Source organism: Cetorhinus maximus, chromosome 24 (genome assembly GCF_964194155.1).
Source record: "Cetorhinus maximus chromosome 24, sCetMax3.hap1.1, whole genome shotgun sequence".
In the NCBI taxonomy this organism is placed as follows: domain Eukaryota; kingdom Metazoa; phylum Chordata; class Chondrichthyes; order Lamniformes; family Cetorhinidae; genus Cetorhinus; species Cetorhinus maximus.
In genome coordinates, this window is record NC_135902.1 from 52,683,584 (window position 1) to 52,708,316 (window position 24,733).

A 24,733-nucleotide genomic window follows, 5' to 3' on the forward strand; every position below is an offset into this window, starting at 1 on the left:
TCCTATGTAAACATTCCTGTAGTAACACACTGCAGCACTCTTTCTTCTGAGCACACGGCAGACAGCTGAGCACACAATCTAAGCTGGCCCAATACTGAGGGAGCGCTGCATTGTCAGAGGTGCTGTCTTTCAGGTGAAAGGTTAAATTGAGGCCTCGTCTGCCCTATCAGGTGAAGGTATAAGATCCGCGTAGAGAGTTCACCCAGTGTCCTGGCCAATTTTTATTCCTCAACCAACTTTAAAAAACGGATGATCTAACTGTGATCTCAGTGCTGCTTTGTGGGATCTTGCTGCTTGCAAACTGATGTTTCCCACAATACAACAGGGAACACATTTTTCAGTTGCTTCACTGGCTGTAGAGGACGTCCTGTGAAAGGTTTGTTTTTCTATCATTCCTCCCCCTGCTACTGTAAACCTGCATATCCCGGGACAGAGTACGGTCAACACTAGAGGAGGTCTGCTTACAGGTTGAAATTTTAAGGAGGTTATCTCATCTGCTCATCAAGGAGGCCCTGAGATCAAGCCTCGGAATGTTTCATTATGTGAAAGGCGCTACACGAATATTTGTTGTTGCTGTTGCCATCTTGGTCTGGGGAAATCGTTACCGGGTGTTTTCATGTTCTAAAATGTCCCTGGGCAAAAGGAGGAACAATTCAGTGGTCACATCAGGCAAACAACAGTTAGCGCCACAGAGGAAATCAGCAAAACCAGCATCAATGAAGCCAGCAAAAGAATTTATTAAACACTTTTACAAATACAGATAGCTGGAATCGGGCTGCACAGTAAAATGCAATCCAGTCGGAAACAACTGAAAGAAATTCTATTTCCTCACCTTTAGCTGAATCACCTCACCGTGTTGCCAGTAATACAATGGTTGATCTCTTTTGAAAAAAAATCATTCCACCGCAAAATAAAACATTTAATTTGTAAAATTATTTAAAAATTAGTAAGCCTGAAGCCAAAGGACTAGACAGCCTTCATGTTTAGATTGGAAGCTCTTTAAAAGCCTCTCACACACGTGTTCATTTATTGTGACAGATTACTTAATACACAATAAAAACATCTTAAACACAACAGCTCTGTCATCTGTGATAAGGAAAAGGCAGCTGGAAACCCTCTGTAAAACTGCAGCCTAAACTGTCATTGCTTTCACAAGCCGATATACTTTGCTGTGCATTTCCAGTGTTTTCTGTTTTTATTTCATGTCTTCAGCATCCACAATTTCTCGTTTCTTAAAATATACAAATCCTATTTTTTTTTAAATATAAAGAATGCATGTCTCTGCACTCACCTGTACAAATCCTGAACCTCGTCCCCCTCCTCCCCAATCTTTCTCCGCTAACTGAGGTAGCATCATCCAACCTCAATCTTCATGTAAGATAAATTATTTTCTACAAGAGAAATTCAGTGACGATTCTGTGCAAAACTGTGAAAATACCTTTCAGGGTGTAAGGAGTGTAGAAGTCATAAATACATTTCTACAAGGCTTAAAACAAAAAAAAAACTTTGTATTGAAAGCAAATATGCTTTTATTTCCAGTTGACTAAATTTCCCCAGCTAATCCTCCTCCTCCTCCAGGTAGCCTGCCCTAAGAGGGCATTGACGACCACGGATTTTCATTGGATTAGTCCATGATTATTGCTTGGCAAAGTACTGCAGTGGTTTGCCGTTGCTTTCTGCAGAATGGCTGACCAGGAAACTCTCCCGCTCTTACCGCCTGCCATCAGGCATGTTGGAAAGGTTTACAGGCTGATATTCAACCTGTTTGGCCACGTTATGGACACGCCTTCCACGGCCATCCAGTCCCGGAGCGGGATTTGAGCCCAGAACCCTCTGGCGCAGATGTAGGGATGTCACCACTGTGCCACCAGATCTCCAGCCCAGTTAATCAGGGAGGTTAAAATCCAACATAGTCCTCAGCCTCCCCTTGATATTGTGCAATGAAAACAGAAATTGCTGGAAATGCAGTGCGGGCTGGTCAGCATCTGACAGAGAAAAGGACAGATTCAAGTTTTGGGATCCTCCATCAGATCCTATTTGCCTCTTTCTGACAGCAGTTGATATAGCTGAACACTGTTTTACCCTTTGCTGCGAATCTTGGGGTTTCCTCAGCTTGACAGTGCAATTTCTAATGGTGGGCTCCAGCCAAACCTCTCTTTTAAATGCTGACTGACCTGCTGTAAGTCCCCAGCATGCTTTTAATTTCAGAATTCATCATGTGTTTAGGCGCACGTGTTGAAGATGATAAGTTTGTTCCATTTGTTTCTGTAGTTAACATAAGACCAACATTATGTCATGGTACAATTCTACCTAGACTCTCAGTCAAATACTTGAGCGCAACTCAAGGCCTAACCTTTGAAATTCATTCTTAGGGAGTCAAACCATAGCAAGACTAGAAGCAGTACTGTTGCCGCATTAATCAAGGTGAGCGATGTCAGGGAATGGTACATGTTACTTTTCCCACTCTTGTTACTTTCAGGCACTTCCTCAGGACAGGTACAGCACAGGGTTAGATACAGTGTAAAGCTCCCTCTGCACTGTCCCCATCAAACACTCCCAGGACAGGTACAGCACAGGGTTAGATACAGAGTAAAGCTCCCTCCACACTGTCTTCATCAAACACTCCCAGGACAGGTACAGCACGGGGTTAGATACAGAGTAAAGCTCCCTCCACACTGTCCCCATCAAACACTCCCAGGACAGGTACAGCACGGGGTTAGATACAGAGTAAAGCTCCCTCCACACTGTCCCCATCAAACACTCCCAGGACAGGTACAGCACGGGGTTAGATACAGAGTAAAGCTCCCTCTACACTGTCCCCATCAAACACTCCCAGGACAGGTAAAGCACGGGGTTAGATACAGAGTAAAGCTCCCTCTATACTGTCCCATCAAACTTCCCAAGGGCAGTTAGATACACTGACCCAATCTCAGGAAAGCTCCTTTACTGTGTCAGTGCGACATTAACCCAACACCCTTGTTGACATCCTGTAGGCTCTGACAGAGATCGGATGTGTGCTGTAGGGCCCATGCTGAAGAGGAACTGCTTTTTAAAAATACTTTTCTGTCAAGAAAATAATTAATAGCAGCTCTGACTTTAAAAAATACAAACACCTGCCCAAATATCCAAACATTCATCTCAAAGCCTCTCTCTCTCTCTCTCTCTCACAATCTATTGAAATGTGAAATATACTGTCCTGTCATCTATACGTCTCTTTATAATATACACTATATATAATATAATTTTATTTAAAATACACTTGTCAGTATTCCATTCAAAAATACTGTACAAAAAAGGACCTTTATAATTCTCTCTATAAATGTTATCATTGTCATATAGAATCTCTCTTATTTTGGTGGTCAGAAAACAAGTATAAACAGGGATTAACCACCATATATGGCAACACCATTACCTCTGGTAATTCTGCACTAACCACCACTACATTCATTGAAAAAAATATCCATGTACTGAATGGACTTCAAAATCCAGATTGGTTATATATTAAAAAAAAGAAAAAAAATATCTTTTTGACCCTCCAGTTGGTGTTGATTCTTTGCTGGAGGTCCTGAGGTTCTCAGGGCAAGGCTGACCTCACTCAACGAGTCACCTTTCCACATCTGATCTTACACAGTGGATTGTCAGTAGGCTATTCGGCCTTGGGAGCCCTTGGTTAGGTGCCAGGTGACAACAACCGGTGGATTCAAATCGGAGAGCTCAAACTTTATCTTGCGTGTTCTCGGTTGGGCAGTAAGTAGTCCTCTTTCACATTCTCAGGAAACGCCCAGGCTTCAGGGTGCACCTAGGCCTTGAGATACCCCCGGGGCCTCAGTCTGCACGTAGATCACTCGCCTTAACTGACATTAAATTACAATTATTGCTTTCAGTTAGAAACCATAGAAAGCCAAACCCAACACACCCTGCCCTGTACTCAGGGAGACTAGAAACTTCGCTGTGTCGAGAGGCAGAAATAAAAAATACAGGAAGTTAATCAGCTTTTATAAACAAGCATGCATCGGAAAGGGCGGGGCCACCGAGGATGAAAGTTGCTGTTTCACTCTAAGAAACACATTAGAAATACATCACAGAAAATGGAAATACAATTAACAAAAAAATTTAAATTATATATAATCATCTCAGAGGATGCATTATCTTGGAGTGGGGTGGGGGTGGTGGTGGGGGGGAGAAGAGGGCGGGACTGGCTTTCCAGAAACTTCAGCTGAGGTCTAGGAAACTGGTGAGGTGCCCATAGTTCAATAGTCAGGGGCTGGTTAATTGCATTCTGGTGATTGATAAACTGAGTGATATCCTGATAAGAGTTCTTTTCAAAAATGAGAAATATAATATTTGATAAATCATTTCTATGTTGGGGGGGAGGTGGGAGGCCCTGGGGGGCTGGGGGGGGGGATCAGGAGAGAATGTCGGATTCCAAAGGAAGGGATGGGTAAGTGGATCAACAGTCAAGAAACCTTAATGCAACTTTTCTTTTCAGGTAAAAATACAGGGGCCCTTTACGAAAAGTGAGGCAGGGCTTTGCTCGTGCGGAATCAAAATGTACAAAGTCCATTCGTCTCTCTTCCATCATTCAGTGGCAGAACATTGGGTGTGGGGACTGAGGGGTGGGAGTGGTAGGGAACGATGTGGGTGGGGGGGGGTGTTGGCGAGTGCCATCTGATAGAGGAGGGCACTCGTCCATCTTGCATCTGTTCGGTGCCAGTGCCTACGGAGGTGGGGGTGGGTGGGGTTCACATCAGGCGTCATACTTGGAGAGGATATTCTTGCACCTGCTCAGCTCCTTCCGGAGGTCGGCCACTTCCTGGCGCAGGGCTGAGTTCTCTTTCTCCAGGAAGGCTGCTCGGATGGCGATCTGGTTCTCCTTGAGTCGGCGAGCGTCCCGTGACCGCTTGGCTGCCATGTTATTTTTCCTGCGCCGTGCCCAGTATTTTTCATCCTGCTCGTAGATTGAATTAAACAGGGATGGATGTTAGACTTAGTAAAAATGGAGGAGGAGACATTGAAGGGGTTAGGGGAGGTGACTTCCGCTCTGCGCGCGAGCAGAAAGCCGGTGGTTGTTGTGGATCACGCGCCCGATATTTTCTACCTCCAGACTGGATCAACTCCTCCCATTTCGCACCCACGCCCGAGATGAAACTCTCCCTCAATAAGAGGCTCCCCCAGTGAGCCACTGAGTGAGAGTGAGAGTCACCGTACGTGGGTGACCCATGAGTGCCCTTGAGCTATTATGTACAGGTGTGAATGTGAAGGTGTGTGAATGTCCACGTGTGCGCCTGTCTGTAACAAGTGTCCGTGTGCAAGCGCTTCTGCCCCACAAGAGAGTTAATTAAATGGTGGCCGTGCTACATTTACCCAGGTGATTGACACCATTTATGTGTCTGCTCTGCCTGTCTAAGGTGTAGATCAGCACAGGCTCATCCATTTGCAACAACACTGGTCTGACTCTCTGTGACAAATCCACCCAGGTCACAGCACCGAGACACTGATAAAGGTAAAGACTCAGATGGCGAATAAATTGCTTCCTTTAACCTGATGTGTTCTGTACCTGTACAGAGCCAGAGACTAACACACACAACACAAATGTCATCTTTCACACCCTGTGTATGTGAAACAGACCACACTGACTGGATTGAGCAGAGTGTCTCCAGACTAAGGATAACTTGTAACAACCATAAATCACACTGAATTCAGCCGCTTTATTTTATTCATTCAGTTTCACTTCTTGTAATTTTGTGTAGAATCTACAGTACAGAAACAGGCTACTTGGCTCAGCTGGTCAATGCCGGTGTTTATACTCCCTACAAGCCTCTTCCTCCTACTCTACACCCTGCTCCCAAACCCTCTACTCCCTTAAACCACTCCACATGGCAGCAGGTTCCATGTTCTCACCATACTCCTGTACAATTTTAGTCTTTTTTTTCCCCTAGACCTAATCCATTTCACTCCTACAGCCCACTTCTCTTCACATTTCACCAAATAGAAATGATAAAATCCCTTAATCCCAGCCTGAAGGAAACTTAACAGAGTATTTGGGAATCACATGTACCAGAGAATCAGCAGCTCACAGTAATCTTCTTACACATCTCAGCAACTCTCTGAGGGAGTACTGGCTGGAAATGAAATCTGGCTCGCTGTTGATATTAATCATCTGTTGCTGCAGTCAGTGACAGACACCACTCAGCGAAAGGCCCCTCCAGTTGCTGCATATCCTTTTCTCTTCACCCACCCCATCCTGCCTAGGTTTGATGTCTCCTTAACTATAGTTCCAGGGACACCAGACTCTAACTCACCAGAGAGGCCAATATTCAGCATTGAAATTAAACGGTTGTGGGTGTAGAGGAAATTCAGAGAGAGCGCCAAAACCTGTCCTCACCACACACGCACACTCTCAACTTACATCAGGACCAGGGACACCACCATAGTCTTGCAGCATTCTGGGTCACTGTGCCATTTGTAGCACACGTACCCCCCCCCTCCTCTCGGCTGTGAACATGAAATAAAGTTTGGGTTTCAATGTAGGAAAGGCACACGAAAAGGACTCCGGGAGGGAGCAGAGATTTACCCGAATGGTACCAGGGATAAAGGGACTTGGGTTATGCGGGAAGATGGGAGAAACTGGGATTAACCTTCTCTGCTCTAAGGAGAAACTTAATAGAAGTGTTCAAAATTATCAGGAGTTCTGATAAAGCAACTAGCGAGAAACTGTCTCTACTGGCAGGGGAGTCAGTAACTGTCTCTACTGGCAGGGGAGTCAGTAACTGTCTCTACTGGCAGGGGAGTCAGTAACTGTCTCTACTGGCAGGGGAGTCAGTAACTGTCTCTACTGGCAGGGGAGTCAGTAACTGTCTTTACTGGCAGGGGAGTCAGTAACTGTCTCTACTGGCAGGGGAGTCAGTAACTGTCTCTACTGGCAGGGGAGTCAGTAACTGTCTCTACTGGCAGGAGAGTCAGTAACTGTCTCTACTGGCAGGAGAGTCAGTAACTGTCTCTACTGGCAGGAGAGTCAGTAACTGTCTCTACTGGCAGGGGAGTCAGTAACTGTCTCTACTGGCAGGAGAGTCAGTAACTGTCTCTACTGGCAGGGGAGTCAGTAACTGTCTCTACTGGCAGGGGAGTCAGTAACTGTCTCTACTGGCAGGGGAGTCAGTAACTGTCTCTACTGGCAGGGGAGTCAGTAACTGTCTCTACTGGCAGGGGAGTCAGTAACTGTCTCTACTGGCAGGGGAGTCAGTAACTGTCTCTACTGGCAGGAGAGTCAGTAACTGTCTCTACTGGCAGGAGAGTCAGTAACTGTCTCTACTGGCAGGAGAGTCAGTAACTGTCTCTACTGGCAGGAGAGTCAGTAACCAGAGGACACAGACTTGGCAAAAGATAAATTAGCAAAAGCGCCAAAGGGGGAGATGAGGGGAAATGTTTCGCAGCAAATTGTGGACATTCAGAATGTTCCTGCCTGAAAAGGTGGTGGAAGCAGGTTCAATGGCGACTCCCGAAAGGAACTGGATTTAGACACGAAGGGGAAATATTTACTGGGCTATGGGGAATGGGACTAACTAGATAGCTCCTTCAAAACCGGCACATGCACAACCGGCCAAATGGTCATCTCCTGTGCTGTAAGATTCTATTCTATTTATTAGCACGTACCCAGGATTGAACCCAGGGCCTCCCCGATCTATCGGACTCGGTACCATAAGGGGCAGCCCGTGGTGCTGCCGAGCTACCAGGCCCGATGATGTCATGACTGCATCGCTTTGATTACTATTTGCTGCAGAGATTCTTATAACGGGCAATAATACCGGCTGAACAACAAAAAAAAAAATCCAACCTTGGTACAGTGAGAAACTTTAAAGCTTTAGTGAGCCCCTCCCCACTTGCTGAACCAGTTCCAAGTTACCTTCATTTCATCAGGCACAAAGACTTTGCGAGCTTTTTTAATCATTGGCTGAGGCTTCAGTTCCTCGTCCGTGAACTTGCGTTTGCGAGGATCAAATATTTCCTGGCCCGGGATACTGGACAGGGCCAGGTCAGCAGGGTCTGGCTCATAGCTGACAGGCACTTGAATGCTTTCAGGGTCGATTGGACTGGGTGTGTTGCGGGTTGGAGGCAGTATCTGTCCTGCAGATACACAAAAGACAAGATCAGATATAGGATTAGATAGAATTTTATTGCACCGAAACAGGTCATTTGGCCCCACTAGTCTATGCTGGTGTTTATGCTCTGCACAAACCTCCTCCCATCCAACCTCAATAAAATAAAAATAGGAGCAACAGTGGCCCATTCGAGACTCTTCTGTAATTCAGTAAGATCATGGCTGATCTGCCTCAACTCCACCTTCCTGCACTATCCCCTTTGTATCCAAAAATCGATTGATCTGTGTCATGATTATACTAAGCGAGTGAGCATCCACAGATTTCTGGGGTGGAGAAGTAGAATCGCTTGAGTGAAGAAACCTCTCATCTCAGTTTGAAATATCTGGCCCTTTACTCAGAGACTGTAACTCCTAGTTCTAGACTCCCCAACCCAGAGAAACATCCTGCTGCCAGCATCTAGTCTATCAAGTTGTTAAGAATTTTCTATACTTCAATTAGATCATTCCTCATTCTTCTAAATTCTAGAGAATGTAGATCTAATCTACTCAATCTCCCCTTACAGGACAACTCCCTCTTCCTAGAAATCAAACTAGTGAACCTTCGTCATAGGAAAGAACAATCCCTCCATAGGTAAGGAGTCCAAAACAGCACACAGTACACAGTACTCCAGACGTGGCCTTACCAAGGCCCATATAATCGTATTAAGACTTCTTTACTTATATGTTCCGATTTCTTTATAATAATGGCTAACATACCATTTGCCTTCCTGATTGGTTCCTGCACCTGCGCGTTAACTTGTTGTGATTTGTGTAGGAGGACTCTTGGGTCTCTCAACAATTCCCAGTCTCTCGCCATTTAAAAAATATCCTGTTTTTCTACTTTCCCCACCAAAGTGGATAGCTTCACAATTCTCCACAGTATATTCCATCTGCCACGCTCTTTTCCACTCATTTAACTTGTCCAAATTCTTTTGCAGTCTCTTCGCATCCTTCCCACAGATTACTTCCCTACCTGATCGCATTGAAAACACAAGATTCTGAAGGGGTTTGACAGGGTAGACACAGAGGTTGTTTCCCCTGGCTGGGGAATCTGGAACACTGGGGCACATCCTCAGGATAAGGGGGTCAAATCATTTGGATGAGATGAGGAGAAATTCCTTTGCTCGGAGGGCTGCGACCCTTTGGAATTCTCTACTCCAGACAATTGCGGATTTCCATTATTAAGTACGAGTAGAGTACCTCAAACCCGGCAACCTTGGGACGGAGTCTGTCCTGGATTTTGGAACTTCCCGGTTTTCAGGATAAAAATTGGAATGCCTTGGGGGTCGAGGTTCGCTGAAGCATGGGAAACGTCAGGTGTGCAAACTCGATTAGTACTCAGCAACTCCCCGAACTTTGCCGAGCTGGGTTGGGTCGGGTCGGGTTGGGTTTTGCTGGAGCCTGGGAATAAAACGCCCAGTTTTCAGACACAGCCGGTTTTTTGGCACTCCATCTGCATATTCAACATTGAGATGGATAGATTTTTGACCTCTTAAGGAATCAAGGGCTATGGGAGTGTGCTGTAAAGTGGAGGTGAAGCCAGATGATCAGCCATGATCGTGTTGAATAGCAAGGCAGGTTTGAGGTGCCACATGATCCACTCCTGCTCCTATTTGTTCCCTTGTATCGGGAGCAAACCTGGATACATTACATTTGGACCCCTTATCCAAGTCAATGATGTAGCTGATGCCCAAGTATTGATCCTTCTGGTGCCACGCTAGTTACAGCCTACCCACCCAAAAATGACCCAAATATTCCTACGTTGTTTTTTTGTCCATTAATCAATTCTCAATCCATGCTAATATATTATCCCCAATCCCACGAGCCCGAATTTGTATAATAATCTCGTGCGGCACCTTATTGAATGTTTTTTTGAAAATCCAAATAAGCTACATTCACTGGTTTCCCCTCATCGACCCCTCTAGTTCCAACCTCAAAAATCCCTGAACAGATTTGTCAAATACAGTATCCCTCTCATTACACCATGTTGACCCTTCCTAATCAATTATGATTTTCTAAGTGCCCTGTTACCCTGCCCCTAATAATAAATTCTAGCACTTTCCTGATGACTGATGTCAGGCTAAATGGCTTACAGTTCCCTGTTTTCTCTCTCCTTTTCATGAATAGCAGGGTTATGCTTGCAATATCCTTCATGACGTTATCTAGCTTCCCCTTAAATGGACCAACATTATTCACCTCAGCTGCTCCTTGTGGAAGCCAGTTGCACATTCTAGCCACCATCTGGGTATTGAAGTTTCTCCCGATTTACTTGTTGGATTTATTAACAGCTTATCTTATATTTATAGCTCCCAGTTTGGTCCCCCCTTACAAATGGACACATCCTAACGACATCTACCCCATCAAACTGCTTCATAATTTTAAAGACCTCTATCAGGTCGCCCCTCAACCTTTACTAAAGAAAAGGAGAAAGGAGGACTTGCATTTCTACAGTGTAATTCACAAGCTCAGAACGTCCCAAACATACTTTGGAAGTGTGGTTCCCATTGAAACATAGAAAATGCAGCAGCCACTCAGCGCTCAGCAAACTCCAAAAATAGCAATAAAATGACCAGGACATTTGTGATATTGGTGATATTGAATCAGGGATAAATACTGGCTATGGATAATTCCCCTCCTCTTCTTTGAAATAGCACCATTGGATCTTTTACGTTCACCAGACATAGCAGACAGACCCTTGGATTAACGTCTCATCCGAAATATGGTACCTCTGACAGTGCAGCACTTCCTCGGTACTACACAATATTTTGTGCTCAAGTCTCTGCTGTGGATTTGAATGCAAAAAACCTTCTGACTCAGAGGCAAGAGTGCTACCCACTGAACCATGGCCAACACTTAAAAGCTCCAGTCTGTTCAGAGGCAATGGCACAGTGGTATTGTCACTGGACTAGTAACCCAGAGACCCAGGGTAATGCTCTGGAGGGACCCAGGTTCGAATCTCACCATGGCAGATGGTGGAATTTGAATTCAGTAAAAATGTGGAATGAAAAGTCTAATGAAACCTTGTTGATTGTTGTAAAGCCCTTAAATAACCCTCAATAAAACTCTTTAGGGAAGGAAATCTACCATCCTTACCTGGTCTGGCCCACATGTGACTCCAGACCATAGGTTGACTCTGAAATGGCCAAGCAAGCCACTCAGTTTCACCACCACCTTATCAAATTTCCACATTCCATGAATGAATAATTTAAAAAAAAGGATTTTCCTAATGTTATACGTAGCAGTAATAATTTTCATTAATTACAGTGAAGGCTCACATCAGCGGTGGCCCTCACACATTCCCACCCGCACTCTTTTTATACGTGCATGAACACACTCACACTCGATCTGAGCGCGAGCAGAATACCACAACCAGTTCCTTTACATATCCAAAGTGCATACGACTGATCCATATAAACTTACAGCCCTGTTAATAACTATTCGACCACGGGGGATCTCTCAGCTGGGCCTGACTCTGACCTGCCTCAACACAGACGCTCGATTTTCAGGAGGCCTCACGGCTTGGGGCTCGGGAGCAGGAGACCTGCCTGATCCTTTCTCCCTCCTCACTCCAGGGGATGAGGACATCCTGGCTCTGATCAGGAGGTCAAATTTCTGCCTTAAGCACAATTAGAAAACTTTCACCCAAATACGCTTTGCATTCCACTGGCTTTTTAAAAAATTCATTCATGGGATGTGGGCGTCGCTGGCTAGGCCCATCCCTACTGGCCCTCGAGAAGGTGGTGGTGGTGTCTTTCCAATTTGAAGACATGTTTCAAATTTCTGCCCAAACTTATTTGCATAATCCCAAACGTAAGAATTCTGCACAACAGAGCAGAGCGGAGTTGGTTGGTAACTAGAGATAAGACGGGGCCAATCCAGTGTCTGGGGAAGAGTCTTACAAAAACGACTGAAAATAAAGGAGGGAAGGACACTCTGCTCTCTCTATGTAAACTTTTGCTGCCGTGTGCTTCACCGTTACAGTTTTAAGATCATTGACCTGATTAATTTAAATTAATTTTAATTCATTAATGCAGAAGTTTTAATGGTGAGTCATTTCAACTTGAGTAATATGCAAACTGATTTACAGATGTTTACGTTCACTGTAAACCTTTTACTGCCACGTGCCTTGCCTTAAGTGTATTGATCTGATTAGATTTAAATTAATTTTTATTTATTAATACACAAGTCTGAATGGTAGCACCATACAGAATGAGCACCCTTCGACAAGCCCACGTGCACGGACACAACCGGTGGGAACTTGCTGTCCCCACTATTTTGATTTAGAAGTGTACTCAGTTTTGTCAGTAGGGCCTACATTAAGTGAAGTGATTCTCTAACTCACATAGTAAATTCTATAATCCTTTGCACTGGTTTGTCCCTATCTACCTGGGTATGAATATTAACCAGTGGAAACAGGCAGAGAAACCTGACCCCTGACCCCTGGCCAACTGAGCATAGGCTGGATGAACTCGGACCCCTCCTCATTAGCACCGCAAGAGGGGAGGGAACCCAGGTCAGGTGGTGGTGAGGGGGGGGGGGAGAGGGGGGGCTATTTTTTCACCCAAATGAAACTTTTATTTGAACAACCATAAATCAAAATTTCTATTCTTATGTTTTAAAAACATTTCCAGCACTCTGAAAAAGACAGAGCATTTGACTGGGTCCAGCCTGAGCTGTCAACCTTCAATGACACACAAGCAGCCGCATGGTCCTGGTCTTTTTCCTAATTCATGCAGACTGGAGTGAAGACTTGTCTATTTTGCGCGGAATCTATTTGAAATTTAATTTATTGATCTGAATCTCATTGGTCCTCCATTATCCTGTATCTTTAAAACATCACATTCTGTTCTGCTCAATAATGGTTTGAAAAAATAGCCTGCCGACATTTGAAAGATTGCCAGCAAGGTTCGGCACTGTGTGTGTGATGCTGAACAAGGCTCACATGTTGGCCTAATTCAGGGGTAAAACCATTTTGCGCCGACTGTGCTTAGGGAAAAGGAGCCAGACAAGGTTCCCATTCCAGATTATCCCGTTGGAAAGTATGTGAGATCAGACGTAAAGTAGAGAAAGAAAGACTTGTATTTACACAGCGCTTTCCACAACTTCAGATGGGCAACGGTTGTACTGTAGGAAACAAACAATTAGTGCACAGCAAGCTCCCACAAACGGCAATATGATAATGACCTGCTCAAGTGACGTTGGTTGAGGGGCAAATTGGTCAGGATACGTACGAGCAAGGGGCAGGAGTAGGCCATTCGGCCCCTCGAGCTTGCCATGGCTGATCTGCTAACCACCTCAAATCTGCATCCTGCCTACCCCCGATAGCCTATCACCCCCTTGCTTACCAAGAATCTATCCACCTCTGCCTTAAAAATATCCACTTTTCAGGAAGAGAGTTCCAAAGATTCACAACCCTCCAAGAGAAATAATTGTGTCTCATGTCCATTTTAAATGGGCGACCCCTTATTTTTAAACAGTGACCCCTAGTTCTAGATTCTCCCACAAGAGGAAACATCCTCTTCACATCCACCCTGTCAAGACCCTTCAGGATTTTATATGTTTCAATCAGGTCACCTCTTACAGTTCTAAACTCCAGTGGATACAAGCCCAGCCTGTCTAACCTTTCCTCATAAGACAACCCATCCATTCCAGGTATTAGTCTGGTAAACCTTCTGTGAACTGCTTCCAATGCATTTATATCCTTCCTTAAATAAGGAGACCAATACTGTACACAGTACTCCAGATGTGGTCACACCAACGTCCAGTATAACTGTAGCAGAACCTCCCTATTTTTGTATTCAATTCCCTTCGCAATAAATGATAACATTTATTAACTTTCCTAATTACTGCTGTATCTGCAATAATTGCCTTTTGTCATTCATGCACTAAGACACCCAGATCCCTCTGCATCTCAGAGCTCTGCAATCTGTCACCATTTAGATAATATGCTTCTTTTATTCTTGCTGCAAAATGGACAATTTCACATTTTCCCACATTATAATCCATTTGCCAGATCTTTGCCCACTCACTTAACCAATCTATATCTGTTTGTAGCCTCCTTATGTCCTCTTCACAACTTACTTTCCTAACTAGGGTAAACTCCACCGCTCTTCTTAAAGTAGTGCTATGGGACATTTGATATGTCTGTCGGAGAGGGCAGCTGAAATAATGTCTCATCTGAAAGACAGTACTTCGGACAGTGTAACACACTCTCAGTACTGCACGGGTATGCCTGTCTGGATTATGTGCTCAAGTCTCAGAATCAAGGATTGAATCCACGACCTTCTGACTCAGAGATAAGCCTGGGGCCCACTGAGCACAGCTGACACCTCTATGGAGTTCACCTGCTGACACTCGCTCTCTAATTTCATACATGAAGAATGAGAGAAGGCACCTTCAGAAGAGGAAGAAAAAAACTGGGAAGGAGTAAAGAGGGAATCTCATCCTCTGGAGCTCTTTAATGCAGTTGGCTGTCAGGTGGCTGTCAGGAAGTATACAGCCTTGTAATCAGGGTGCAGGGAGTAGATTCACACCAGCTGTAACTGCGCTGGACCCTCCAGTCTAATGAAGGACGATTGTCTCACACCACAGGTAGCAGCAATGACCTGAGCTATACAATCACTATACTGATGTCAGTGGTCGGGGAAATGTTAGAATCTATTATAAAGGATGTGATAACTGGACAGTCAGAAAATAATATGGTTGGGCAGAGTCAACATGGATTTATGAAAGGGCAATCGTGTTTAACAAATATGTTAGAACTTTTTTTGAGAATGTAACCTGTAGCATAGATAAAGGAGAACCAGTGGATGTGGTGTATTTGGATTTTCAGAAGGCTTTTGATAAGGTCCCACACAGGAGGTTAGTAAATAAAATTAGAGCACATGGGATTGGGGGTAATATACTGCTATGGATTGAAAATTGGTTAATGGACAGAAAACGGGGAGTAGGAATAAATGGGTCATTCTCAGGATGGAAGGCTGTTACTAGTGGGATACCACAAAGAATAGTAGTGGGGCGATTCACAATCTATGTCAATGATTTGTATGTGGGAACCAAATATAATATTTCCAAGTTCGCAGATGACACAAAACTAGGTGGGAATGTGAGTTGTGAGGAGGATTAAAGAGGCTTCAAGAGGATTTGGACAGGCTAAGTGAGTAGACAAGGACATGGCAAATGGAATATAATGTGGATAAGTGTGAGGTTATCCACTTTGGTAGAAAAAACAGAAAGGCAGAATATTTCTTAAATGGTGAGAGGTTGGGAAGTGCTGATGCCCAAGGTGACCTGGGTGTCCTTGTTCATGAGTCACTGAAAGCTAACATGCAGGTGCAGCAAGTAATTGGGAAGGCAAGTGCTATGTTGGCCTTCATCACAAGGGAATTTGAGTGCAGGAGTAAAGATGTCTTGCTGCAACTGTATAGAGCCTTGGTGAGACCGGATCTGGAGTAGTGTGTACAGTTTTGGTCTCTTTATCTAAGGAAGGATGTATTTGCCATAGAGGGAGTGCAACGGAGATTCATCAGAGTGATCCCTGGAATGGCGGGATTATTTTATGAGGAAAGATAGAGGAAACTGGGCCTGCATTCTCTACAGTTTCGAAGAATGAGGGGTGATCTCATTGAAACTGACAACATTCTTACAGGGGTGACAGGGTAGATGTGGATAGGATGTTTCCCATGACTGGTGAGTCTAGATCCAGGGGACACAGTTTCAGGATAAGGGACAGGCCATTTAGGACTGAGCTAAGGAGGGATTTCTGCACTCAGAGGGTGGTGAATCTTTGGAATTCTCTACCCCAGAGATCTGCGGAAGCTCAGTTATTGAACATGTTCAAGACCTAAATCGATAGATTTTTGGAGACTAATGACATGAAGGGATCTGGAGATAGTGTGGGCAAGTGACATTGAGGTAGGTGATCAGCCATGGTCTGTTTGAATGGTGAAGCAGGCTCGATGGGTCGAATGGCCTCCTCCTGCTCCTAAGTTTCTATGATATTGGACTAAATCCAGAAATTGAGAGTTCAAATCCCAACATGAGAGACAGAGCCACTGACAGCAACCAGGATTAAATTCTCTGGAATCGGTGATTCCCATGAATTCAGTTTTAAAAATCTGAAACAGGAAGCTGGTCTCAGTAAAGTGACAGTATTGGATTGTTGTGCATACTCGACTGGTTGAGACATGTCCTTTTAGGAAGAAGGCCTACAATCCTGACCCAGACTGGTCTGGATGTGATTCCAGTCCCACCCCAATGTGGCTGGCTCTCCGCTTCCCTGTGAAGCAGCCAATGCAAGCCACTCAGTTGTATCAAATTGCTACTAATGGATCAAGGAGGCCAACCTCCATCATCTCCAGGCAACCTGGGACAGATAACAAATGTCAGCCTTGCCAACAACTCTCATTCCCTTAAAAGTTCTGCCACTACTGTGGGCAGAACAGAGGCTCCCTTCCAAATTAAATCTCAAGTCACATACGATCCAGTTTAACGCTGTGCACTGGTACCTTTATCATTGAGAAATGGACCCAACTTGGTCCAAGGCACCCACGGATCGTGGTGTGGGACTGAACAAGTCATACATTCCTTCTCCTGCTATAACCAGCAAGGGTGTGAGCATCCAGGTAACAAGAACTGGGAGCAACCAGCAATCAGACCAGACATGTGAAAAAGCAGTGAGGAACTCTACAGGGGTCAACTTCAGTGAGTCGTGTCGGAGGGGAGGCTCAAAGAACGCTGGCTCTCCTTTCAATAATGTGACCTGATAGAGGGCTTTAAAATTATTTAAGTGTTGAATGGAGTTCACACAGAAAAGATATTCTCACTTGTAGAAGATTCGAAAACTAGGGGCTATAAATAAAAGATTGTGGGGTTTCTGTGCTGTACATTCTATGCAAATCCACGTAATTACAGTAAAAATTGCACAGCTCTTGCAGCCGGTGCAGATTGGTGCTCTTCGTGTCCCATCTTAGTTAAGTGACTGCACCAGACATTACAAAGTCTCGCCACGTGAGGGAGTAGGTCTAGAACAATTGCAACAGGCTTACTCACTGATTAACCGTTCAGCGTGGGATATCACCAGACACAGAGGGATGACAGAAATAAGATTCAGTCAGCCATGCTGGAGCTGGATTAGTACACACATGGTTGAAACTGAAACACTCTGGATTACGGTCCCATATCCTGACACTGTCACTCAGTAACTCCTCCTCTTAGTACTCTGTTAGTGACTGCATCTCTACTGATCCAGCTCCCTCACATAAACACAAAAGCAAAATAATGCTGCCTCATACTATCAATCAGTAACACGCCCCCAGCATTTGAGTTACTGACCGTTAATCCTAAACTTCACTGCCTGTATCCTAACTCACACCAAGTCCAGTGACCCATTACCCCTGTGCTTGTTGATCTAAATTGGCTCCAGTTCTGGTAACATCTCGATTTTAAAACTGTGTTCATAGCTCTCTACAGCCTTTCCCTTCCTAATTCTGTAAACTCCTCTGGGCCTACAACTTTCTGAGATATCTGCACCTCCTACAATTCTGACCTCTTACGAATCCCGATTTTAAAAGCTCCACCTTTGGCGGCTATGACTTCAGCTGCCCAGGGCCTAAGCTCTAGAATTCCATCCCTAAACCTCTACAACTCTCTCCTCCTTTAAACACTCCTTAAAACTTACCTCTTTGACCAAATCTGTCCTAAATACCTTGCATGTCGATGGCAAATTTTGTTTGATAATCTCCTGTGAGTGCTTTGGGATGTTTTACATTAAAGGCACCCTATAAATACATATTTTGATGCAGCACTTTTGCTTTGGCATGTTTCAAATACTCAACCCTAAGTAGCTAGTCTTTGGACCTGGAGAGCAAGAGATGACTAGCTCCTTGGGTGTAAATTCTGCATTGTGATTGGTCTGCCTCTTACAAATGCTACCCAGCTTTCATGCCTGGATGGCAAGTTGAAAATGTTCCCAAGTTCCAGCAAACTATTCAACTTGGAGTGCATCACAGTCGAGTGCAATTCTGTCTTCTATGAACATGCATGCCTGTACAGCGCATACACACACCCCAACACGGGCACCTCCGCACCCACACCCCACCCCCACGCAACACCCACGCACAGCCCCACACAATTCCAGTCGGAAAAGGTCAGAGAATGGCAGCAGGAAGCCTGGCTGATTCCTCCTCTTCTCTACCTAATACATGGATATTAAGGCTAATTACATTATCCCTACTGCTGCCTCGATCAGCTAACTCAACATGCACTGGGCATCAAGTCTGGGATCTGTATCCTGAGAACTGCCCAGCCAGATCCTAGCCCAGGGGCCACTGTAAGCTGCTTCTGGCCTAAACAGCACTGAAACAATTCATAAACTGAGCTAAACACAGACAAGATAGAAAAGGGGGTCATTTGGGAACATCCCTGTGCAAGTCAACAGTTGATGACGTCAGTCAGTGGGGACATTTTTGAATTAAAAAGCTTATTATTATAGGTTGATCTGTTTGGTGTTTGTCTTAAACACAATCAGCCCTCTCTGGAGCACTGTTGTTTTCTGAATTACTGCTTTAAAATGGAAACTTTCCTCTGGGAGGAGAAAGCAGGAGCTCGAGTCCCAGAGGGCAGCAAGGTTGGATTTCTGAGTCCGGATTTGCACTCAACAACAATTTGCATTTGTGTAGCGCCTTTAATATAGTAAAACATCCCAAAGTGCTTCATTGGAGTTATCCAAACATCTCCTTACGTGGCTCGGTGTCAAATTTTGCTTGATAAAGACCCAAAGTGGTCAGGTATGTTTTAAAAACCGCCTTAAAGGGGGAGACGGGCAGAGGGCTTTAGGGAAGGAATTCCAGAGTTTAGGATGGAGTAATGAAAATCAGGGATGCCCAAAACTGAAGGAATGCAGGCGGCAGGGCTAGAGACAGTTACAGTGATAGTGAGGGGTGAGGCCGTGAAGGGATTTGATAACAGGGTCATGAGTATTTTAAATCTGAGGCATCACAAGACCAGGAGGCAATGTAGACCAGCGAGTGGTGGACGGATGAGATTAGTGAGGTTCAGGACCAAGAACGATGGCCAAGCATACATTCTAACAGAGCACTTGTCAGGTACTTGACCTGAGGGAGAATGGACTGTCTGGACTGGGGAAACATCTTATCAGAATGGGGAGGAAGAACTTTGACTTGCTCGCAATCTCTTTTTTTTTTTAAAACCAGGCTCGGTATGTTATATTCAGCATTCACTCCCTTCCTCAGGTGCTTTCTTGAACAGTTAGTCCCATGAACCTCAGGTGAAATGAACAACCTCCTGTCCTCCCTCACTGTTTATATTTAAATCAATGCAATCGATGACTCGGTGTCTGTTCAGCACAGCGCACCCATTGTTTAGTGGCCACGTATATTACCTGGTGTAAGTGTACATCTCTGGGCATCGAATAAACCCATTAAAAGGGCCATCTTGAGAAGGAAAAGCCCATACCATCTCCCTACTCCCCCCCGCACCCCCACCCCCTAGAAAGATGGGAAAGGGTCATAATTCTCACAATGTCAAAATGTGTAGAATGAACGGTACCTGTGACACACGGGCGTAAACAGCTCCCCAGAACGGACAGTGGTCACTTGAAGGGTTTGGAGTGGCCTGTCACTGACTGAACTCTCGTGTTGGCACTGAGCATGGAGCCTGGTGTTCCGGTAATTTTCCACACACTCATATACCTCACATGCCAGGGCCACATGACCAACTCTCTCACTCACTCTCCTAATACAAACAACTTCTCTCACTTCTGCTTGCTCCCCAGGCCTTGCTGCCTCTCTCCAAAGCGCTAAAAAACACTTTTGCTTCAGCACGAAGGCTTTGGATTTCAAACAACCAACCCAGGTTCTGGGAAGCCGCACTCACAGGAGAGAAGGAAAGCAAAATAATAAAAACATGCTGGAAACAGGACAAAAACCCAGCAAAGGCCTGCGAATACTTTCGGGATCCATTTGTTTGCAGGTTTTGAAATGGGGTCACAGCTTTCCTGGGGTGTCAGAGGGTGGTGAGCAGTTTTTGAAATGTAGGGGGGGGGTTTGAGACACTGAGCATCAATATATAAGGAAGTTTATAACATAAAATCAGAGGGATTTTTACTCTTTCCAGAACTTTCTCAGAAGCTTTCTGCTTAAAACACTCAAGCACAACAATCAGGGATTTAGAAGTGAAAAAAAAAACCCAGAAAAGAATGTCCCGCTCCAGAGAAAATCCGTGTTATAATCCGGGTCTCAGCTTACTGTGAGCTGATTCGCTGGTCTTGTGGGTTATATTAGTGAAATGTGTATTAAATATTACATTTTTAAAAAGTGTTTCTAATGTGTTCCTCCAATTCTAGGTTTATGCGCACCCCCAAATCCCTTCACTCTACCATTAGCAACCGTGTCTTCAGCTGCCTGGGCCCAAAGCTTTGGAATTCCCTCCCTAAGCCTCGCTGCCTCTATACTCCTTTAAGACGCTGTTTAAGACACACCTTGTTGACTAAGCTTTTGGTCACATGTCCAATATCTCCCTATGTGGCTCAGTGTCAAATGTTATTTGATCACATGCTTGTGAAAAACCTAGGGACGTTTTTCTATGTTAAAAGGCCCTGTATAAATGCAAGTTGTTTTTGTGATCTGCAATGGACATTCAGGTGATGTAAAGGGAATGAGTTAGGTGGTTGAAGGGAGGGAGGGAATGGGATTAAATGCTGGCGTGACCTTCATCTGCTGGTCACTAGGCATTGGGCACCTGCTGAGGGCCGGGAATAGCAATTGAGGCAAAAATGTTACAGTGGGGTAGGAAGATGACTAAAAAAAAACTTATGCCAACTTTGCCAGCATCAATACTACGTGATGTGAAACAATGGGATTGGCATTTTCACGCAAGTAATCTCAGCAATGGCACCACGGGTATCAGTGAGGACAGAGCTAAGCATTGGGAAGCCCATCATCTAGTACTCCAGGCAGAGGATTGGGAGCCAATGTACCCTCCAATGTGCGGTTGATGTATTTGGGTGTTTGCACCTTTGCCCAGCTGCACATGCTCAGTAAACTGGAGGGGCTGAATCGTGCACAGTGACCTGTGGGCTGCTGCTGGGCTGCACAGCTTACAGGAAACACGTCAGCCAATCAGAGAGCACTCGCCAGACCAGGAAGGAATGAGGTCAGAGGTAGGGAGGGTCAAAAGGAGGAGTTGGAAAGAATCACCATCTTCAATAAAGCGTCATTATTTCAACAGCGTCCATCATTCTGCTTCAACAATTCAGGAAAGATTAACAATGAAATTACACAAAATGAACAGGCCATTCAGCCCAACTCATTTATGCCAGTGTTTATAGCCCACACAAGCCTCCTCCCATCCCTCTTCATCTCAGATTAGCATACCCTTCTACCCTTTTCACCCTCATGTACTTACCTAGCTCCCCCCGAAATGCTTCCATTCTATTCACTTCAACCACTCCCTGTGGGAGTGAGACCCACGTTCTCACCACTCTCTGGGTAAAGATGTTTCTCCTGAATTCCCGATTGGATTTATTAGTGACTGTCTTATACTGATGGTGCCTAGTGTTAATTATATAAACGAATGTTAAGTGTATACAGGTGGGGGGCACTCACTGGACTCCTTCCATGACTGGTGGACCCCGGGGGGGCCGGGAGTACCTCATCAACACCAAGAATGACATTCTAATTTAACAAGTTTCCTTTAAAATTGTTGTTATTGTTACAGTGAGTTAACTGTGTCCCTTTCACATGGGCACCTAATTGATATCAATAGAGATATAAGGAGACACTTCTCAGTGCCGACTGCATTCACTCAGGTGTGTGGAGCACTCCCTGTCCGAGCTGACCCATGTTTCAATGGAATTTCTCATTGACCCAGGGCCCCAAAACCTCCCTGGGGAGCCTCAGCCCCGTATCTCAGGAATCCATTCCATGCCATCCCACTCCACACGGATGGGCTTCCTGAATGGGCTGCTTGCTGCTGCACCCCCTCCACATACCCATCCAGACACACGGTGCCATTCTCTCCTGCTGTCAGGAGGAGGCACTGGCCCTGGGTTGAGGGATCTCCAAGAGGGAATCCTCCCTTTGTCCACTGGGGATTTGGCGTGGAGAGTGCTGCACTCAGCAGTCCCATGCAATAGATGGTTACGTCGCTTCACAGACTCATCGGGCTGCCTGTAATTTCTCTGAGCCGGTGTTTCATGTTTATGCAGAGAGAGTGAGTGTGTGGGGTGGGGGGAGAGAGTGCGTGGGGGGCGGAGAGTGTGTGTGGCGGGGGGAGAGAGTGTGTGTGTGGGGGGGGGGGAGAGAGTGTGTGTGGGGGGGGGGGGGGGGGGGGGAGAGAGTGTGTGTGTGGGGGGGGGGGGGGGGAGAGAGTGTGTGTGGGGGGGGGGGGGGGGGGAGAGAGTGTGTGTTGGGGGGGGGGGGGGGAGAGAGTGTGTGGCGGGGGGAGAGAGTGTGTGTGGGGGGGGGGGGGGAGAGAGTGTGTGGCGGGGGGAGAGAGTGTGTGTGGGGGGGGGGGGGGGGGAGAGAGTGTGTGTGTGGGGGGGGGGGGGGGGGGGAGAGAGTGTGTGGCGGGGGGAGAGAGTGTGTGTGGGGGGGGGGGGGGGGGGGGAGAGAGTGTGTGGCGGGGGGAGAGAGTGTGTGTGGGGGGGGGGGGGGGAGAGAGTGTGTGTGGGGGGGGGGGGGGGGGGAGAGTGTGTGGTGGGGGGGGAGAGAGTGTGTGTGGGGGGGGGGGGGGAAAGAGTGTGTGTGGGGGGGAAAGAGTGTGTGTCTTTGTCTGTGTGTGTGTGTAGCCCCTCTTCCATTACCTGAAGGAGCTGCTCCTCAACTTTTGGCTGCACTTCACCCCATGCTCCTGCTCTTTGGTGAAGGGTGAGCAGACCGGAGGACCCCCTTGTGTGGCCGCTCCTCAGCCTGGCCAAGGTGGGTGGCCATTAACAGGCCCAGGCAGCAAGCGGTCTAGGGGCTCATACAGCCCGACTGCCTGCCTCACTTCCCTGGCAACGCCTACACCAGGGTGTCCCTGGAGAGGGTGCACATGGTGTCCACCGGTACACTTGAGGCCTTCTGCAACTGGTGGGCACTGCAGTGCATCACCGTCACTAGAAATCACATTCTGAGTTTTGTTTTTGTTAGTTAATAGTGCCCCTTTCACATGTGGCACTCAATTGGTTATTGGTGCCAAAGACAGGTATAAGGAGACACTTATTGACACTGGTGGTGGGTTGTAGAGTTAAGAGCTAGAGATTTGTAATGGCTCACTTTGTGACTAAATCTAAAAGTTGAGTAAAGATTGTCTTTTAGTCTCCTTCACCAACTGGCTGTAAGACATTTAACATCTAGTTATGGTCTATCCTTAATAGAAGGAAAAGGCTTGCTAACCTGGGAGCTGGAAGGCTATTCAGCCACAAGATGCATCAAAGTCAAGCCCAGTCCTACCTTCAGCCAACATCCACACACATGACTTTCTGCATCATGGGTAGGCACAGGAATCCTGGATGATTTCCTCCCCCCATGCCTCCTACGTCAGAGATTTAAAAAAAGAGACAAACTCGTGCACAGATGAGAGTGCAGGGAACAAACACACCAAGAGGGGAACTCACAAAGGGAGCATACAGGAGATATAGAGAAAGACACTCAAAAGGGTCCAAGCAAGTAGGAGAGCAAACGAAATGGAGGACCTCCCATTGAGAGGTGAGGGGTTAAAACGTTTCCTCCCTCTCTGTTTTATGACTGACAGATACTACAGGACTTTGACTTGTTTGCACATCAGTTTGATCCAGCATTTGCTTCTGTGGATCCTGTGATTCATTTCAGTTGTACTATCCTACCAGCTAAAGATGTGCTGTAGTAATGCAGAGCAACACAGGCAATCTGTGTTACAGCCACTATGAACCAACCTTGCCCCACACCCTCCCCCACCAAAATTTGGTCACAGAGTAGACCTCCTGCCCCAAGCTCACTTGAAGTTATCAATTTGCCATGTTGTTTACACACTTGGAATCTGAGTACTTACCTCTTCTTTAGAGCAGACCACAAGGAAGGCTTCTAATATTCGGATGCGCACCTGACAGCTCTCAATCTATACTCCTTCATGCTCGCCTTGCCGGGCCTCGACTAATATTTCATCAATTAATTTGTGCTCCGTCGGCAAGACCTGCCACCAAATCCTGGGATAGCAACTGATTCTGCAATCGTTACATCAACCCGCTCAGAGGCTGGTCAGCGCAAAGAGGAAAGTGTGCGAGACAGGAATGGGATCAGCTGATGCCCAGTTTTGACTCAATGGTGAGGTCTTCCATAGTCGAGTGGCCAATCGAAACATTGTCCAGAGGTTTGGTGGTGGTGGTGGGGGGGTGCGGAATCACTGACAAGGACCAGCCATTGACAGGTGGTCACGAACTCCAACCAAAGTTAATATCTTTGGGGTGGGGGTGGGTTGGAATCAGGGAGAACACCTCCTCTCTCCTCCCCACTCCCCCTCCCATGCAGCCTTCCCTCAAATATAATGTTGAATCTCAAACTTTAGCTTTAACATCCAGTCTAAGTTCAAGGCCGTGTGGGGCTGAACCTATTGATC

At 45.9% G+C, this 24,733-nt stretch overlaps 1 protein-coding gene across 3 annotated transcripts in view; it reads right to left on the reverse strand.

The window, feature by feature from the left end:
* Positions 1-717: 717 nt before the first annotated feature.
* LOC144667620 (hepatic leukemia factor-like) overlaps positions 718-24,733 on the reverse strand; it is a 37,719-nt gene continuing 13,703 nt past the window's right edge. For 2 of the 3 annotated variants that reach the window (XM_078529093.1, XM_078529091.1), the window contains exons 2-3: positions 7,904-8,124; positions 718-4,951 (exon numbers count right to left, since the gene is read on the reverse strand). In XM_078529093.1, coding sequence (XP_078385219.1) covers positions 4,748-4,951; positions 7,904-8,124 — 425 coding nt within the window. In that variant the 3' untranslated portion in view covers positions 718-4,747. The remainder of the gene's footprint in view (positions 4,952-7,903; positions 8,125-24,733) is intronic. The other variant, XM_078529092.1, reaches the window with a different exon arrangement.